This window comes from Pygocentrus nattereri, chromosome 24 (genome assembly GCF_015220715.1).
Source record: "Pygocentrus nattereri isolate fPygNat1 chromosome 24, fPygNat1.pri, whole genome shotgun sequence".
NCBI classification, from domain to species: domain Eukaryota; kingdom Metazoa; phylum Chordata; class Actinopteri; order Characiformes; family Serrasalmidae; genus Pygocentrus; species Pygocentrus nattereri.
In genome coordinates this window covers 9,790,190-9,810,350 of record NC_051234.1, presented here as the reverse complement: position 1 = coordinate 9,810,350, position 20,161 = coordinate 9,790,190, and the positions used below count along the sequence as shown (strand labels likewise).

Below are 20,161 nucleotides of genomic sequence, written 5' to 3'. Positions count from 1 at the left end.
TTGATGATAAGGGCCCTCCAAAATGGTAAGCATTAAGCAGTTCAGTGACATCACATCCTAAATGAGTGAGTATTTCAACATATTGTCTAAAACACTTCTGCATATGATTTGAATGTATTGAAGAGGAAACCATTCATTTGAGAAAAAAACTAATAAGTAAAAAATAATTACACCACATTTGAAAAGTCTACGCCATTTTATTAAAATACATTACCAGAATAATTGATGTGATGGTATGAAATTAAAAAAAATCAATGTTACAAAATCTTTTCAGGATTTACAAACTCAGGTACAGTTGGTAACTGTTGTTTATGGATTATAGACGAAGTAATCCTGTAGAATCCATACCATGGAAATTTTATGAGAAAAAAAAATAATAATCTCAAAGTGTTTTAAATTAAAGTGGTTTGAATTCCCTGTCAATCAATTACTGTTACAAAAATCTAGCAATTAGAGTTTTCTAATGGTCCACTTTTCTCCACAGAAAAGTCATTTTGTGCCCAAAAGTTGCATTCAGTGTTCAGTTTGTCCTGCTGTCTCTGCAATAACAGTCTTTCCCCAGGAAAACTGTAGTGTTCAGTGTTTTACAGTGTGACGTTGAGTCTCAGGCCAACAGGAATGTGATCTGTTAATCCAGCCAGCTGGGTCACATACGTAAATTCCTCCACTTCCTACAGAACAGAAAAATGCATTAAATACACTCTCCTTGAAATTACCTAAATCTAGCCAGCACTAAATATCATCTGTGAATTAATGATAAATAATTCAGTCAATGAAGTACATCCTACAGTAGTTATTGGATAAAAATTGTAGCAGTTATGGAATAATTCATAGTAGATCCTGAATAAATCAAAGTAGTTACTGAATAATTCAAAGTAGATACTGAATAATACAAAGTAGTTACTGAATAATTCATAGTAGATACTGATTAATTCAAAGTAGTTACTGAATAATTCATAGTAGATATTGAATAATTCAAAGTAGATATTGAATAATTCAAAGTAGACACTGAATAATTCAAAGTAGTTACTAAATAATTCGTAGCAGTTACTGAATAATTCAAAGTAGATACTGAATGATTCAAACTAGTTACTGAATAATTCTTAGTAGGTATTGAATAATTCATAGTAGATACTGAACAATTCATAGTAAATACTGAATAATTCAGATACTGAGTAACAGCCCTTGAACTAGATTTTACAGGCTGCCATAATGGTTTTAAGACAACACCTCAAATCACATGACAACCAAAACCGTAAGCTAAAAGTGTCATGAAGGAAGCACATGACGGCTGACAGACTGAAATTTCTACACCTAAAACACTGAGTGAAGTTTGGTTCCATATATGATATTAAATTTAATGATTAAATGAGTACTGGTAGAAATAAGTCACTCAAGTTTAAATACACGTGTGTTTACTCTCTGTGTGGAAACTTACTGTCCGGCAATGGTCAGTAAGGGTGCTCTCTCTGTAGAGGAGGTAGTCGAGTCGACGGCCCACCCATGGCTCTCCAGGGTCAGGATACACGAGAGGAGCACTGCCCTGAGATACTGGGGGGGCCAGATACACTTTACGCAGCTCCTCATCCTCCAACGTCCTGCAGAAACAACAACAGAATGAATTATTTCTGACTTTGCTCTTATTAAAACAAACTGAGAAGTTCTGTGAAAAGGGCAGATTCTCATTTTTTTAACTAACATTACAACAAGAAGGAGTGAGAAGTTCAGCCTGGAAAGTGTCAACAGAATGCAAATCAAATGAAAACATAATTCCTTACATAACTATGTAATTAATAACAAAGCTATGTAATTACATACAGTGATATAATGTAAATCATATGAATAGAAAAATGACAGCTATGACAGCTCTAGGCTTCTAAATATATACACATTATATGGGTTAACAAATGCGATGAAAAAGCACATTTTGAATTTTAGTCAAATTACATCCTTCCACCTGGTTCCCACATCAATGTTGTAAACAATCTAGAACTAACGATCATGTAACCTGTTGACAGTGAAACAGGGAAGTAGATCTGTGGTTTAGTCATTCAGTTACTGCACAGATCCTGTGATCTACGTAACTAAAAACGCAACAAATATCAGACGAAAATCACCCTAATTCAGTAGGGCTGCACTATACAGACAAAAGACGAAAAAAATATAATGATAAAAACTTTAAATTTTAGAAACATTGAGGCTGATTTGAACTGACTTGAATTTGAAATAAAATTTTAATTTAATTGATTTTAAATTGGTTTCTAGATATTCTGAAAATTAGGTTAAAATACCAAAAAAGGTGAAAAATAGAAAATTATACTCTTCAAATTGTAAACTTTTGTTTGTACAACAGATTTACTAAACTAACTATATTTACTAAACTATAGGAATATTTTTTATATGAGTGATGCTGATGGCACTCAAAAATTTATGGGCATATTTCAATGCAGTCTCATGAGAACTGCCCAATACATGAAAAGCACATCTGTAAATCAGTATGTGACATACTGACCAAAATAGTTTATTTTTGTTGGATTACATACTCTGATTCATCCAAAACCCACAATAAGTCATCTGGAGCTGTGACTGGTCAGGACATTCACAGCATACAGTAAATAAGACTGTGATTGGTTAAAGGGCTCTTGTGCACAGTGCAGCTTTGTGTGGCATCAGTACTGCAGAGACTAATCACATCTGCACAAAAACAAACTGCACAAAATCCATGAGATACAAATCCATCTGAATGAACCCTGGACATTTCTCTTAGCAAAAGAAAGATGTATTGTGTTCCTACTAAGGAAGGACTCAAATTTATATCACAGTATTTTCTATTACTCACAAAATAACATTGTGATATCACAATGTCACAAAAAAGCAAAAGAATTTATAGTGGTAACAATAATAATAACAAAACAACTCTTGAATAATAATAATAATTATTATTATTATTGTTATTACTACTACTGTTGCCATTATTAGTCTAAAAAAATCATGTTAGCAAGCAAAGACATCTTAAACGTCGGCAATATAGCTGATATCTCTTATTATGAGATTGTTGTAAAAATATTAAGCTTGTTCAAACTGTTTCCATACACTTTTACTGGTTTTAAGCCATTTTATGTCTTTTTATTTGTCATTTTACTTTACCATATCAAACTTGTTTATATAGAAAGATTAAATTTGAATGCTTAAAGAAGTGAAATTATCTGCTACTTTGATAAGATAAAATGACTTAAAACAAGTAAAAATGTCCGGAAATAAATCAAATAACCTTAAATATTCTTATGACAATCTTATAATGAGAAATTTTGGAAATACTGACTTCATTATAGGTCTTTTCACTTGCTAGGTTATCGTTTTTGAAGCATATCTGTGTGCTGTGCTCCTCCTCATGTTTGTTCCTCAATTGATCCTCAACTCCATTTTGCAGCATGTAGTTCGCAAAATAATATTTCACTGCTGTATCTAACAAAGGCAGCTCGCAGTTCCAGGCCTGCCAGGTTAAGTTAATCATGTTAAGTTTAGCTGTTGGAGCCGATTCATTCTTCTCTGTGGTTCTCAACAGTTACGATAAACCTGTTTTGTCCAACAGAGTGAAAAAAAAGAGTAAAAATAGAAACCCTCGAAAAGTAAACACCACACTGATTAACGCAGGAACGACTTCAAGCAGCACCCAGCGGTGCAGTTTAGTGTAAAACAGCCTTTTGTTGAGTTGATGTTTGAGAGTCAGTTAAACTGTTTGTGCTCAGGTGCTCATCACTGTCATACCGCCATCCCTCCCACCCCTCATTCCTACTGGAAAGACAGAAAGCTATAGCAGGTTTTCAGCGTGATCTGTGAAAAGGTGAAGAATGTGGTGGAACACGTTGCTCAGTGTTACCTCTGCAGATTATCTGGAGTTTTCACATTCTCGTCGTACAGGGTTGGCTGCTGCAGCAGGGTGCCTGCAGGTTGGAGAGGAGGAAGAATAACTTACACTGTCCAGAAGCTCAGAATCAAAGTTTTAAGTGTAGTAAATAAGAGTGAATCCAAACATTTTGGCATAAAACTGTAAAAATGATACAAAGTTGTGGCTAAAAAAAAAAAAAAAAATGAACTAGAACTACAACAATGTATCTTTATAAATAATTCCTCAGACTGATGGAGAATATGCTGTAGATGGTTCTTATATAGAACCTTTTTGAAAATGTTTCTTGATAGCACCAAAAAGGGTTCAACTGTTGTTACAATCCAAAGAACGCTTTGTAGTACATAGAAATCTTTTTGCTATTTGCCTAATATAACCAATATACAGTTTACGATGGTTCTTTAAGTAAAGAAAACTTATCTATATAGAACCATGAACATTCAAAGAACCATTTGCATGATTAAACTGTGCTCTGCATGGTGAAATGGTTCCTCAGACTGATGGAGAACGTGCTGTAGATGATTCTGTATGAAAGCCTTTTGAAAAATGGTTCCATATAGCATCTAAATGGGTTCTTCTATTGTTATGATGTTAAGCTTGTAACAATAGAGGAACCCTTTTGGGTGCTATGTAGAACCATTTATAGCACATTCATGCACATTTTCCACGAATACAAAGAACCATTTCATGACGCAAAGAGCCATTTACACCCCCAATTCCAATGAAGTTGGGACGTTGTGTAAAACATAAATAAAAACAGAATACGATGATTTGCAAATCCTTTTCAGCCTATATTCAATTGAATATCTTATATCTATATAGAACCATTTCTTTACCAAAGAACCCTCTTTTTTAAGAGTGTATGCAAGAAAAATAGAGCAATGCAAAAAAAAAAACCCTGGACATAACTATGATGATCCACAGTCTGGAAAAAAATACATATTAAATGAAGAATTAAATTGAGACAGAGCTGTTCTCTGCTCTTTTTGAGAGGCCAGGGGAGCTAAATGTAATGCACATTCTCCAACGTAAACTTGGGGTCAGCAGGCTAATTTCTCTGTCCTCCATGCATCAGCGAGCTCTGCTATTTCATTGCAGGTCAGTCTGTATGTGAACTGAGGGCCAGACTAATAATGTAAGCTTATATTCTTAAACTTACAAGGAATAAAGTTTTTACTTTAATTTAATCTCTCTCTCCCTCTCACACGTCATTTCATGCTGTTTCTTAGTGGATGTTTTTAGGTGTGTTGTAGCAGCAATTACACTGGAGCAAAATTTCTGAAACTGCCAGAACTTTATTGCAGGCTGTCTTTGGTTGCGGAAACTGCATTCACATTACCAGACTGAAGATCTTTTCAAATGATGCTTCACGCTGCTTCACGCAGCTCATCTAGAGGTAAACAATCACAACTGCCAATGAACGCCAGTCACTCCCAGAGGATCAGCTTCATCTTCACCAGCATCTGTGACAGCTGGGCTCATCATCCCGAATGTGTTCGAGCCGTAAAAGGGTGCAGTCACTTCTTTGGTTCGTGTCCTCAGACTTTAAATTGTTCTTTGACACTGCAGCCTGGTTCTCTTATGGGCCCATTTGGACATTTCTTTACAAATCTCTTCGAACACGGAGGGTTCTGGAGTCTCAGCAGCACGAAATTGTGACAAATGTCGAGTAGAATTGACATAAAAGTTGCATGAATTGCAATCTGGCTGTTCAGCGTTGCATCGCAGCATATCAGATAAATATTGGACTTCAGTACCACATATGAAAGCCTCTCAAATCGGAATTGAAAATGTCAGATTCAGTGTGTTTACCTGTTCACAAAGACACACATCTGTGTCACATATGAGGAAAAAGATCGGATTTGGGCCACTTTATTGTGGTTTTTTGGTTGTTCATAAGCACACAGATCATTCCTTCATGTGACATTATTGATTAGTATGTACGCATGCAGGTCATTTCAGAACGCAGGTTCATTCACATTAATGAGTGCAGTCAATAATCTGATCAGAATCAGATTCCTGTAGTTATATATTCATATGGTTGTGTGAAATTCAATAAAGAGGCTGGTTTTTAGCTCAGTAATCAGATTTCTCAGTGAATTAAACTCTTACAAGGATCTCATTTTGTGAGATGGCAGCAAAACACTTTCAAAGCAATCCTGAAATTGACTATACGCTTGACTAAATGAAGGATTTGAAAGTTCTTCATCTTCTAGATGATGTATGTTCATATTTTCAGGTAAAATGACTCGATGTAAAAAAAAAAAAATGCGGAATGAAGTTAGCTTTTTACAGTGTGCTTATGTCACGTCTTCTGTGAGTTTATTGGCTGGTTGTAAAGAAGAAGTCTGATTACTGTCTGACTCATGTAGAATCAGAGTTTCCCCATTATCTAATTACCCAAGTGCATTTAAACGCATTGATCGGATTACTGACAAAATCTGATTTTCTGTATTTATCGGATTATTAAGTGCATGTAAACACATTCACTGACAGATCTATATACATATATCAGAACCATCCATTTAGATCAGAAAGATCAGACCAGACAAAAAAATCTGAACTGAGCAAAGAGGCCTGTAATGTAAAGCAGTTGCCATGGAGCCATCACATTAAATGTTCAAACGATCACCAACTATAACTTGCAATCAAAGGATGCTTTGTGTTTTTTGTTGTGATGATTTTCAGATAGTGTAAACCTGCTTCAACAGGGATTCATTTAGAGCCTAACAGAGCAGTGCACTAACATTCATTTTGCCTTTCTTTGATTTGTAGCACAGCTAACTAATACATGACCACAGATCAGGCAAAATGAATGAAAGCAGACTGAAAAAGACATTTCTGTCTGACATCTCTCTCTGTAATAAACAATATTATGAGTTGTATCCTAAAGCTACACTGTGTAAGTCTTGGGGATTTTGAGACCTCTCTGGTGGAAATTTGTAAATGCAAGCCACATGCAGAACAACACTGTGTTACATGGGTTATTAACAGTCTTATATAGTGCAACTGTAAGCTTTAAGCACTGTCTTTTAAGCACCAGGCTTTCGAGAGCATCGATTAGGGATGACTGTATTGATTTTTAGATGTTTTTCTTTCTTTGTTTAAACCAGATTGACTCATGTAAATCAACACAGCTGTACTGTAGACGGTTGGTGGGATTTTCCATTTCAAATCTCTTTTCTTCACACCCAAGGTTTGAAATCTTATCTTTGACACCTAAACAACTAGGAGGTAAAGACAACCTCAAAGACAACCTCAACAAACAACAAAAGGGTTGAAAGTGCATCTCTATTCCTCCATTGTGATTAGTGTGAGTAAATGCTGATACCTATAACCCAAGGCTTCTCTTTTCCAGGTCCAGCTCTGCAGGGATCTCTGTAGTCATTAAATAGACTGTGATTCTGCTCCAGTCTGTCATCTACACACACAAGACAAGACACAGAATGAATCACATACAACATCTACACCGATCAGGCATAACATTCTGACCACCTCCTTGTTTCTACACTTCCACTTACTATATAGGTGCACTTTGTAGTTACAGACTGTAGTCCATCTGTTTCTCTGATACTTTCTCTGATACTATTGGCACCCTTTTACCCTGTTCTTCAGTGGTCAGGACCCCCGCTGGACCACCACAGAGCAGGTACTATTTGGGTGGTGGATCATTCTCAGCACCGCAGTAACACTGACATGGTGGTGGTGTGTCAGTGTGTGTTATGCTGGTGTGAGTGGATCAGACACAGCAGTGCTGAAAGTGAAATATGAAAGTTATGAAGTAAAGAATATGACGAAGTGCGTTTTGGATCCACCGGTGGTTCCACAGAATTAACCTCTTCAACTCCTTGAGACTGGTGGTTCCAAAATGCACTTTGTCATATTTTTCATAACTTTCATATTTCATAAGCTACATTCAAAAGGTGGGTGTCATATGAGGCTGTAACTGTCTTCTTTCCAGTCAAATAGATGGGTGATATAATTTTAAACCCTTATAATAAAAGAAACTGAACTCACAATCTTTTCTTTCCTACTAAAAGTCGACCCATTTTTCCACATATTCTGGGCTATAATCTATAAACAGGTGGCATCTTCAGTGATCTGCTCTGTAAACATTATTTTTTATAAAAAAATACAAAGAGCATCAAAGGTTTTTGGCTTTCAGCAGTAAATTGTAAGCATATAGCAATATGTGTGATCATAAAACACATTTTCTGTTAAGTTGAGGGCTTTTACAAAATAAATAAATTAATAAAATCTAAATTTACACTTATTTCATGCAGTTACTGAACAATTTGCCTTACGATTTGGTCACGTAAATTCAGATGGACAAACCAAAATATACCCTTGAGGATAAGAGATAAAAAAGATTCAAAATAATTCTGAATCATAGCAACAGAATCAAATGTGATGCACAGAATCAGTCTCTAAAGCAGGGGTGTCAAACTCAAACGATGATAGGCCCATGATAAAAAAATCTCAAAAACTTTGTGGGCCAGGGAACGCCCTTCTTAATCACTGCCACTGTTCTGTTGCCTCTGTTGTCCATCCAACTCTCTGGTGTTTTGTTTCTTAATGGCAATTAATGTGGTATTCTTTCATTACGGCCAGACCATCTCTGCACCCAAGTCAGATACTGGAAGTAAACAGGTATTCGAACTCCACCTGTCTTGAAATCCCCATCGTTCACTTTTTGCAAACTAGGTGTTTTTTCAATTAGGGTTGGAGCACACTTCCTGTTGCAGTGCGTGCTGGGGACTGTTGTGCAGCACACTGCAAAAGGGGCTAATATTAACAGAAAAGAACTTTGCGGGCCGGATAGGATTGTGCTACAGGCCTATACCTGGCCCACAGATAATAATAATAATAAATATAAATAAATAATAAGACTCTTTTTTTTTCTGTGGGACACACCTGGAGAGCAGTTGTCAAAGTTGAAGTCCCCACAGAGCACATCGAACACCACTATCTCGTCCTGCTGCTGGGTCATCGTTTGGAATTCACTGATCCACTGGGTGACCATGTCCAGCTGCTCGCAGCGAATCACTCCGTCCCCTAATCAACCAAACAAAAACAAAAGCAAATAATTAAGCAACAGAACATGAGAGGGAGTGTTTTACGGCTGTAATTTGGTCACCGTAGATCATCACAGCTGTGACGTTATTGGCAATAACACACTCCTCAAGTGTTCTGTTGATTTTATACAACAGTTAAATAAATAAAAGTAAGAAATTAATAAACTGGGCGGTGAACGCGGCATTTAATATGTTTTAATGTTCAGTTCCTTCCGCCAAATTACAGTTCCTTAACAAGCAGCTTATTGCTACATCAGAGTAATGAACTCTGCCCACTTGCTGCACAGCCGGCAGTTTGTTCTCCAGTTTTATGGCTCAGTCTGATTTGGTCAGACTCTAAAGATCAGACGGCATGCTTGGTGAATGGTATTGGGTTAATTTCTGGCTTATTCCGGGATGTTTAACTGTTTTTCTGTCTCAGCTGCTGACTGAAAAGCTGCTCAATGGTGATGACAGTTTGGGAATTTAGTGTAGTCTCATCTTCAGAGTCTGACCAAATCGGCTGTCGGTGAAATGTGATCTTAAAAGTGCCCACTTTCTGTTTGTGGCAAAGTAAGAAGTAAAAACGTTCAAATGGCTTCAGCGTATCCTACAGCTGTCAGAGTCGTTGCTTAGCAACGGCATCTCAGCAGAGTGATGCAGTGTTTGTGAAAAGTCTATGATGTTATGGTAAAATAACAGCACAGTTAGAACGCTTCTCAACCAATCAGCTTGCATGGCTGGAACTAAATGTTGTATAAATACTTACAGTCTTTAGAGAAAAGAAGCTCCTCAAACCCCCAAAGACAAACCCCAGAAAACAAAAAAACAAGTAAAGCCATACTCGTGCAAAAGAACCAAGCTTTTCATGTTTATTTGAGAACAATATAAAACACTGCTTACGTTCTAAAGCGTGAAGATGAGTGCAGTTAAAAAATCCGACCATCTTCTTCTCTCCCTTCTGTAACCCTATTTGCAGCTGGTGAAGAAAACATGATTTTAAAACCACAGTGAAGAGACTTTTGGTTTTGAAATACCTAGTACTGAAACTCAGGTGGTTATTAATTAGATGGCATTAAATAGATGTTTATGGTGTGTTGGATCAGCAATGTCCTGCACATTTCAGAGTTTTCCCTGCTCAAACACACCTGATAAAACTAACTGGCACAATTAAAAGTCACAGTCCAATAGAAGAACAGTTTAGGGTTGGTTCTACTGGACGATTTCTGCAAAATAGAGCTATTGAGATGTAAACAAAGTATCTCAGAGTGGTTTGTTTACTGGTTCAGATTTATTTACAGTGGTGGTGATGGGAACCAGAGGCTGCAAAATGCGCATAAACCATTTTTTACTTACCATTTACTTTATTTACCTTTATTATTATTTTTCAAATTTTTAACTGTCCTAATTTAATTTCTAATTTGACATTTAATTTAATAATTTTCTAGTTTTAATCATGTTTTTTTCTGACTCTATATTTTCTCATTTGTAAATCACTTTAAATGACAACTGTGTATGAAAGGTGCTGTCTAAATAGCCTTGCCTTACACAAAACCACAGATTTTTTATGTCATTTTAAAATTTGCAAATGGCTGCTTTTTGATAAATTTTTCTGAGCTCTTTATTTTGGCTCATAAGAAAATTTCGGTCCCACATTATATTAAATGTCTCTAATAACTGTGTAGTTACATGTGAACAACATATGTAACAACACTGTAACTACTAATGATTTAGTCGCTGGTACAGATGGATGACAGAAGTGCAGCTTATGTAATTACAAGTGTATCTTAACAGTAACAGCCTATTCTCTCTCATGTAATTACACAATGGTAATTACAAATGTAATTACATTGTAATCAAACTGGAACAGCAGTTTTTTTTTTCAGAATTTTTTTCTTCCAGCAGTAAAGGAAGTTTGTATCAACGTAGATTAAGACATTACTTACACTGTATCTGCCAGCTTTCCTAACATTTAGCTAGTGTTTATGTTGCTAGTGTTGAAACACTGTAACCAGTTTCAGCTTTAAACCATACTGTAATGTGACAGGACAGCAGACATCCCCTATATATTATTCCTCCATTATTACACAGTACCTACATACCAACTACACAGGAACTGTCCACTTATTTTAAAGTGTAACTTTAACACTGCACTACAGGAAAGGTCCTCTGTAGAAGGTACACTTGTGTAATTACATTAGGCAAAACTAAAGTTAATACACATGTGTAATTACATAGACTGTACTAATGTAACCCATCTGTAACACTGACAAAATGTTCAGTAATTACTATGTTGTTACATATGTTGTTCATTTGTAATTATACAGTTATTAGAGACACTTAATTGTGGGACCAAATTTTCTCCCCAATTTAGTTGTATCCAATTCCACCCACGAGTTAGGACTCCCCTAATCAGACGACACAATCAGTGCTAGCAGGGTGAAGGCAAACACAGGCTGTAGAGCACCACCACATCTTTTCAAACTGCTGCTAACTAGGGCTGAATGATTTGGGGAACATTTGTGGATCTAATTGCAATCTTTCTGACTAACACTGCAACTACAATTTAAATTGCGATTATTTTTAATCAAATGAAGTTTAGGCTTTTCCTTTTATATATCCACCTTCTTTGACTTGACGTTATACCTCTGAATGTATGTGTGAGACATCCAGTTGTGTGGTCACCTCTGACTGATATTAGCTTGGCTTGGTCTAGATTAAATTTCCCCATTTAAAACTTAAAACTATTTTTTTGCTAGTTTTTTGCTAATTAATTTGCTAAAATAACCTGCAGCTCCTGCAATTTGAAAAATGTACTCTGGTAAATTGCAATTTTGATGTGAAGAATTGATTAATCTCTCAGCTGTACTGCTAACACAACATGAATGCTGAATGCACTCAGAGGAAGAGGTTAACCGCCGGTTCTGTTACATCAGCTAACCGAGGCCTGCGCTGGCAAGCATCGTGCCGATTGATGGGGGAGTTGGGAGGCCAATCTACCCAATGGGAGAGCAAGGACAACTGTGCTCTCTTGGACTCCTGGCCACGGACGGCTGTAGCATCACCAGCTATCCAGCTATCCACTTGATCTCCTGATAATAGGGCCTGCGCTTAGATGGTTGTGCCACATGGGAGCCAGGCCTTTATTTATTTATTTTATCCAAAACAATGTATTAGGTGACAGCTATTCAACACAAAGAGTCGAGTATAATTGGGACACTTTGGTGCAGGTGTAGCAGCAGTGCAGTGACCTGCCTCAGCTTATTTACCTAAAAAACTGCAGCACCGATTATAGAAAATCAAAATAATAAATAGGCCAACTGCTGATTGTGTGTTTGAAGGAAAAATCTGATGATTATGTTCATCCCCTGCGCTATTCTGCCTTGTATGTACCACCCTAAATGGATTTTACACAGGACATTTTAGGCCAAAAGATTCTCAAAAGCATCACAAAACGCATCAGTGTATTCAGAACCATTTCATGTAATAGCTTTCAGTGAGGGAGCTTTTAGAGGTGGACATCTGGTTCCTATCACCACCACTGTGAACAATTCTGACTGTAAGTTTCTCTAGAATGGAGTGTTTCACACCACACGACTCTGAATGACTTTGTTTACATCTTTACCAGTTAATTATGCAGTGAGTTTACCCAGAACTTTACCTTAACGCAGAGCAGCCCTTTGGAGGCCAGTGCGTCCTCTCCTCTGCCATTGGGAAAGCAGTGATACTGCGCCTCCATCACAGGGAAACGGCTGGCCAGGAAAAGGCCGCTGTTGAAGAACTTAAAGGAGGAGCAGGTCCCGCAGGGCTGGCAGGCGTAGTCCCCGATGTCATACAAAATATGGCTGAAGACCGACCCTAAAGCCTCAGTTAGCTTTTTGGCCGCCCTTTTATCGAACACTTCTTCTAGGCACACTATGTCCACGTTGGCTGGAAACAGCGTGGACAACTCCAACGGCGCATCTCCAGCCTTGCCCAGCATCCGTAAGGCCCTCGGGGGGTTCCTGCGCCCTCGGCTGCCCTGCTGGTTGGAGTTCTGGTTGCAGTTCCACAATACGGGCTGCTGCTGGTTCATATGGTCACTGGCCACATTGACACTGGCGTCCCCAGTAGACGTTTTGGGAATCTCTCCATCCAAAACTGTGTCTGCACTCTGTTCGACCCTACCTGGTTGTACCTGAGCATCCGTGGCACCATATGAAGTGGATGCGGACTGAGGAAGGAGGCTGATTGAAGGGCTGAGGGTTCCAGAGCTGCTGGGTGAATCAATCAAAATGCGTATGTGGGGTCGACTAACACCCTGGACGATGCTCTGGCCAATGGCCAGAGCCCGGTTCTGGGAATGCCCTAGATTGTTAAAACGCGCCAATCCGTCCGGCAGTAGGCACAGATTGGCAGTGACAAACCCAAAAGTTACCCTACCAGCCTCCTCCCAGCCCACATTTCGATTTTCCATTTCGACAGTCGCCACCTGGTGGCGGTAAGAGAAAGGCCGCCGTGTGAGCTGAAGTGGAGCCCAAAGCAGGAACCCCAGGAAGGCAAAAGGTGTAGAAATGAGGAAGAGGAAGAGAAAAAGGATGAAGCCGAAAAACACCTGGAGTGGATGGAGGTAGCATTCTTCCTCTCGTCTCCTACGACGTTCCAGGCTGGTGGAAATGCACACGGCAATGAGCCGGTCCAGGAACCAGAAGCAGGGGAAGACGAGGCCCCATCCCACAGTGTGGAGAGACTCTGCAAAGCCATTCGGGAAAGGGGATTCTCTCAGAGACATTCCTCCAGCAAAGAGACGCCGCAGTGAAAGAGTCTGCTCATTTCCTATCCCCCATGGCAAGTTCTGTGGACGAACAATGACCCTGCAAAGTGCAAAAAGTGTTTGTCTATAACACAGACTAGGACTGGACGATACAGCACAAATATCTTGCCATACTTGAGAGAAATTTTCATGATATATAATACAGTGTATCACAAAAGTGAGTACACCCCTCACATTTCTGCAGATATTTAAGTATGTCTTTTCATGGGGGAAGGAGGGAAGAATAAGTTTACACTGTTATATAAGCTGCACACAGACTACTTTTCATTGTGTCAAAGTGTCATTTTGTCAGTGTTTTATATGAAAAGATATACTTAAATATCTGCAGAAATGTGAGGGGTGTACTCACTTTTGTGATACACTGTACATACCATAATATTTCAGTTTTTCTGTGGTTTGATAAGTTGGTACATATATGAAAGCCCTGTAGAGCCACACTTGCTATCAAGTGCTGTCAAAAGCTGTGTACAGTCGATTTAATCAGCTTTCACAATCTGAACTGTACTAAATCCAATTAAATAGGCCCAACTATGACCAGTCGGTAAAGGAGCATGCAGTGAGGCTAATGTAGCTAAAAGGTAATATAAGCTTATATCCCACTTAATAGCACTGTGTTATCTCTAAAATACTTTCTCATTAGTTTCTAATGCTGCATGATCATACTGTTACCTACAAAAAGGGACAAAATGCACACAGGACAAATGTGCATAGCAACAGCGAGCAATATGGCTATTTATATTAAATTTATACTACGATATAGTGTATATCCCAATATAATTATAATTGCTGCAGGTTTTGGTATACATCACTGAATAGTGCATTTCTCTATGTGTATATACATATACTGTGTGTGTGTGTATATATATATATATATATATATATATATATATATATACACACACACACACACACACACACACACACACACACACACAGTATCTCACAAAAGTGAGTACACCCCTCACATCTCTGCAAATATTTTATTATATCTTTTCATGGGACAACAAATTTATAGAAATTAAACTTGGATATAACTTAAAGAAGTCAGTGTACAGCTTGTATAGCAGTGCAGATTTACTGTCCTCTGAAAAGAACTCAACACACAGCCATTAATGTCTAAATAGCTGGCAGCACAAGTGAGTCCACCTTACAGTGAACATGTCCAAATTGTGCCCAATCGCACCCAATTGTGTCGTTGTCCCTCCCTGGTGTCATGTGAATTGTTATGAGTTACAAGGTTCCAAGTGTAAATGGGGAGCAGGGCTGTTACATTTGGTGTTTTGGATACTATTCTCTCATACTGGCCACTGGATATTCAACATGGCACCTCATGGCATAGAACTCTCTGAGGATGTGAGAAATAGAATTGTTGCTCTCTACAAAGATGGCCTAGGCTATAAGAAGATTGTTAACACCCTGAAACTGAGCTACAGCGCGGTGGCCGTGGTCATAGACCAGTTTTCCGAGACAGGTTCCACTCAGAACAGGCCTCGCCAGGCTCGGGCAAAGAAATTGAGTCACGTGTTCAGCGTCATATCCAGAGGTTTGCTTCAAATGAGTGCTGCCAGCATTGCTGCAGAGGTTGAAGAAGTGGGAGGTCAGTCTGTCAGTGGTCAGACAATATGCCACACAATGCATCAACTCGGTCTGCATGGCCATCGTCCCAGAAGGAAGCCTCTTCTGAAGCTGATGCACAAGAAAGCCTGCAAACAGTTTGCTGAAGACAAGCAGTCCGAGAACATGGATTACATGAACCTTGTCCTGTGGACTGATGAGACCAAGATAAACTTGTTTGGCTCAGATGGTGTCCAACATGTGTGGTGGCACCCTGGTGCGGGGTACAAAGACAACTGTTTTGCCTATAATCAAGCATTGTGGAATAACTGGATAAGATTGTGGGATCTGGAGCTGCATGAGTGTTGAAAAGCTGTGGTTCATTGAGGGAAACATGAATTCCAACATGTACTGTGACATTCTGAAGCAGAGCATGATCCCCTCCCTTCGGAAACTGAATACTGATAACAACCCTTAACACACCTCCAAGATGACAACTGCCTGGACATGTTCACGGTGAGGTGGACTCACTTGTGTTGCCAGCTAAGTAGACAGTAATGGCGGTGTGTTATATTCAGAGGACAGTAAATCTATACTGCTATACAAGCTGGACACTGACTACTTTAAGTTATATCCAAGCTTCATTTCTATAGTGTCTTCCCATGAAAATATATGATAAAATATCTGCATAAATGTGAGGGGTGTACTCACTTCTGTGAGATATTGTATATTTATATCGTTGCTGTCTGAAGAAAAGCTTGTATCTCCAAAATGGTAACTTTACAAGAGAAGGAAAAACCTACTTTACTTTACTTTAATGTATGTCAATGGCAACAGAGTCATTTTGGGCCATCATTTTTGGTCTATTCTTAATAAAATTTACACACAATGTTAAGGGCAACATTTTCAAATTATGTCAAAAACTGAAAAACAACAAAAACAGAGATATGAAGTTTTGCTCTGACAACAGCGATATACACTCACCAGCCACTTTATTAGGTACAGTTCAGTTGCTTGTTAACACAAAAAGCTAATCAGCCAATCACATGGCCGCAGCTCAATGCATTTAGGCATGTAGAGGTGGTCAAGACAGCTTGCTGAGGTGCAAACTGAGCATCAGAATGGGGAAGAAAGGTGATTTAAGTGACTTTGAACGTGGCATGGTTGTTGGTGCCAGACGGGCTGATCTGAGTATTTCAGAAACTGCTGATCTACTGGGATTTTCACGCACAACCATCTCTAGGGTTTACAAAGAATGGTCAGAAAAAGAGAAAATATCCAGTGAGCGGCAGCTGTGTGGATGAAAATGTCTTGTTGATGTGAGAGGTCAGAGGAGAACGGCCAGACTGGTTCCAGATGATAGAAAGGCAACAGGAACTCAAATAACCAACCAAAATCTCTGAGGAATTTTTCCAACACCTTGTTTAAAGTATGCCACGAAGAGTTATGGCAGTTCTGAAGGCAAAAGCGGGTCCAACCTTTTACTAGCAAGATATACCTAATAAAGTGGCCGGTGAATGTATATGTGTAAATATGTATATTTATGTGTGTATATTTTGTATTTGTGATTAGCTATAAATCTTGTTCTTTGGTGATTCACGTTGTATGTTTGAATAGTCCATTGTGTACGAACACAACCTATGATTTATATACCCACACTGCAAGAAAAACGCTCAGTCTATGCTACATGAAACACAGCTTCTGCAGACAGCTCTATGAACAGTTCCACATAAAACTATTTCATTCAAAATAACACGCTGTGTATGTGACAATATATGTGTGCTGCGTTATGTGTGCTCATTTGCAGCATACTATATCACAATGTTTTGTTTTTCTACAGTTTAATAACCCAAGACAGTAGCATCACAAATAAAGTTAAAAACAATATCAAACACTATAAGTACAGTGATTTTTATTTTATTTTACTGTTTTGCGTGCTGCCCTGCACTAAATCCAGTTAAACAGGCTTTATTATATTTTTAATGTTTATAATTAAGCAGTACTGTTCAAAGAAGGATATTACAACATAACTGATCACAATAATGATAAAATATTGTCCTACTGCCCAACCCAGCACCCCCAAGCATATAACAACTCAGTTTTACAAGAATTTCAACTGGTATACTGGATGAACCGGTATATCACTCAGTATTACTGCATAGCAGTGTGTCATACAGTGCAAGAAAACAAATAATCAAGTCCTTTAGAGATTAAATTTGAGGTATGCTGTGTAAATTAGGTTTTTAAAGCGATGGCTTCAAAGCTTACAGTGTAATGAGTTGTGTAAATGCCATACACATAAGCTGCGAAAGGTTAAGAGGAGAAGGTCTGCTTTCATTTTGAAGGAAAGAAGCTTTTGGTTCAGAAAAACATTGGACAAGGCCTCGCGCCAGCTGGAGCACCCACAAGCTATCAGTCCGGGCGAGATTAACATAGACACTTGTAGGACGGGGCAAGAAGAGACACGCAGCAAATAGTAATCCAGTCCTGGCCATCTGGATAACTTTCCTAGCTGCAGTCAGCAAGCAAAAGATAACAAAACTGTCAATAACAGTATCCGCACTGGATTTTTCCCCCAATGGAAAATGTGCCACTTCCTCTCAACACCTGTTGTTGCACTGATCTCATAATGGCATTAATTAATGCATTTAACGACTAAAGGAAAACTACTGAGTTTCCAGGAGGTAGGCAGCCTAAAACTATACAGACATGTTGGAATAAAACAAAATGCTCAAAATAGCAGAAATAGGTTCCCTATGGAAATGCTGTGAAGCTGCTGGGTGTATTCCAGCATCTGTCTGCATAGGAACTGAAGCTTGCTGGGCTCTATTCTTTCCTTTTTTGACCATAAAATAAAACGTTAAAGCTAAAGAAAGAGGTGTAAACAACAGCAAAGCAGTCCAGCTGTTTGCTGTCACCAACAGAACAGAAATTACTTTTAAAAACGTAAAAAAATGACATATTCTCGACAAATGTGAAATCACATTCATACACGTAGGCTAAACTGTTAGTGGTCTCAGCGCAACACATGACGAGGCTGAAGTTGCAATTTTCCGTTCCACCTTAAATGGTGCAGCAGTTACATTCCGGCTGCTAAGGCGCCGATAAGTGCTGCACCATTTAAGGTGGAAAGGAAAATTCGAATAAGAAGCTGACACCAGCTTCACAATATGAATGGCAGCAGTAGATTAACTCCGAACGAGGATGGAAAACACAGTAAACAGCTAAAATAGCTCATTTCTACAGCCGTTACTGCGATTTCAGTCTTTTCTCGCCACGTTATAAACCGATATCTTGTTAACTAACTAGCAGGGTGGCTAAGGTTAGCTAGCAGGCTAATGAAGTTTACCTTTACCTTTACCTTCACCACAGTGGACTTACGGACTTACCTTTACTGAAGAAGCCTGGTTTCATGTACTCCGAGCTTCATTTCTGCTCTACAAGCTAGATTCTGCTAATATTTAAGACCTACTGTGTGCAAACTCAGCTTAATAACCGCTTTAATCTCCTGTTTATTTCAATTATCAGCAAATATACGAGCTACGAGAGCTGGGGGTGCGCTCGCTTTCTCTCTCGCTCGAATTAAAGTGTCTCGCCCTCTCTCTCCGTTTCCCTCTTCCTCTCTGTCTCTCTCTCGTTTTACCTCCCTATCTTCTCTCTCGCTCTCTCTGCTTCTTTAGCGCGCTCCCTCTCTCCCTCTCTCTCACGTTAGCAGCACTATTAGGTCATGCGCGTACCCGATTGGAGCCTCTGCGCGCTCTCGCTGCTTTCTGGGGTGAAACTAGGCTAGCTGTGCTAATCTGACACACTTTTGCCCTCACAGCTTGGAAAAAAACGCGCCACGTTGATCATTGCAGCACGATTAAAAACGAAGTTAAATTGAGTTTTCCGTATAGTTTCTGTGTAATTTCTGTATAATTCAGTCCTTAAGATGTAGACAGAGAGATTCAGAGTGGTTTGGTGTGAAATGGTTCAGGTGTCTTTACAGTGGTGGTGATAGGAACCAGGGGTCAACATGGCTACAACACAAATATAGTCATTTTATTTACTATCCAAAACCACCAGTGAACCTACACAGGTCTTCTGAGTTTATATGGAACTTTGATGATTAAAAATAGTGGAAAATCTGAAGAAATAACTTCTCTTTAGGGACTATTTTGCCATAGAACACCATTCATGTGCGCCTCCACCATGGATATATTAACACAAACTGAGTAAAGTGTTTTAGGCCTACCTCTCACAAAACTACCATAAAACAATGTCTCAGACACCAGGCAGTGAGTTCATAACCATCTCATGTAATAACTTTCTATGAGGGAGCTTTCAGAGGTGGATGTTTGGTTCCTGTCACCACCGAACCACTGAATGACTGACTGACACGACTGAACCGTTTAGTTATGCAGAAAATGTGAAAAATTGAGTTGGCCTTTAAATAAGCTCTCCAAAATGCTACATTATTGAAGTCGTTCGTAAAATGTTAATAACTAAGCTTTAGTAGTAATAACAGGCTTCCTTCTGTTTTAGCCAGCTATAAAAAACAATCCCGCTCTGAAGTGTGCGCCATAGAGCGCTTTGAGTTTTTCAAAAATTCCTCCCACCTTCAAGATGCATCATCGGAAGGGTGTTTTCCTTGTATTTAAACCAGAAAACCTCACCCAGGAGACAAACTGTGGCCCCACTGTAGGTGGTGGGTAGGCATGTTTACAACACATGTAGTAATGTTTTTCATTTTTAGTCAGAGTGCCCCATTAACTGGTCTGCTATTCTGCTGTCCATGGGCTGACCATGAAACAAGACAGAAGCTAAAAGGATTACTGACCAGTAGGGTCTACC

The 20,161-nt window shown here is 38.8% G+C and overlaps 1 protein-coding gene across 1 annotated transcript; it reads right to left on the bottom strand.

Annotated features, from left to right (window-relative positions):
- Positions 1-191: 191 nt before the first annotated feature.
- On the bottom strand, positions 192-19,023 carry smpd5 (sphingomyelin phosphodiesterase 5). Its single transcript, XM_017684147.2, has 8 exons — positions 18,718-19,023; positions 12,623-13,814; positions 9,865-9,940; positions 8,822-8,962; positions 7,239-7,328; positions 3,881-3,944; positions 1,439-1,598; positions 192-671 (listed from the first exon to the last, which is right to left on the bottom strand). The coding sequence occupies exons 2-8, from the start codon at positions 13,730-13,732 to the stop codon at positions 585-587; spliced, it is 1,728 nt and encodes a 575-aa protein (XP_017539636.1). The 5' UTR covers positions 13,733-13,814; positions 18,718-19,023; the 3' UTR covers positions 192-584.
- Positions 19,024-20,161: the final 1,138 nt, after the last annotated feature.

What these genes read in the sequence shown, in the direction of transcription:
- smpd5 (XM_017684147.2), bottom strand. Translation starts at nt 13,732, where the DNA reads ATGTCTCTGAGAGAATCCCCTTTCCCGAATGGCTTTGCAGAGTCTCTC. An exon ending in CTTTGACAACTGCTCTCCAG is followed by an intron (nt 7,329 to 8,821) that starts GTGTGTCCCACA and finishes TTGTGTGTGTAG; the next exon opens with ATGACAGACTGGAGCAGAAT. An exon ending in ACTCCAGATAATCTGCAGAG is followed by an intron (nt 1,599 to 3,880) that starts GTAACACTGAGC and finishes TTGTTTCTGCAG; the next exon opens with GACGTTGGAGGATGAGGAGC.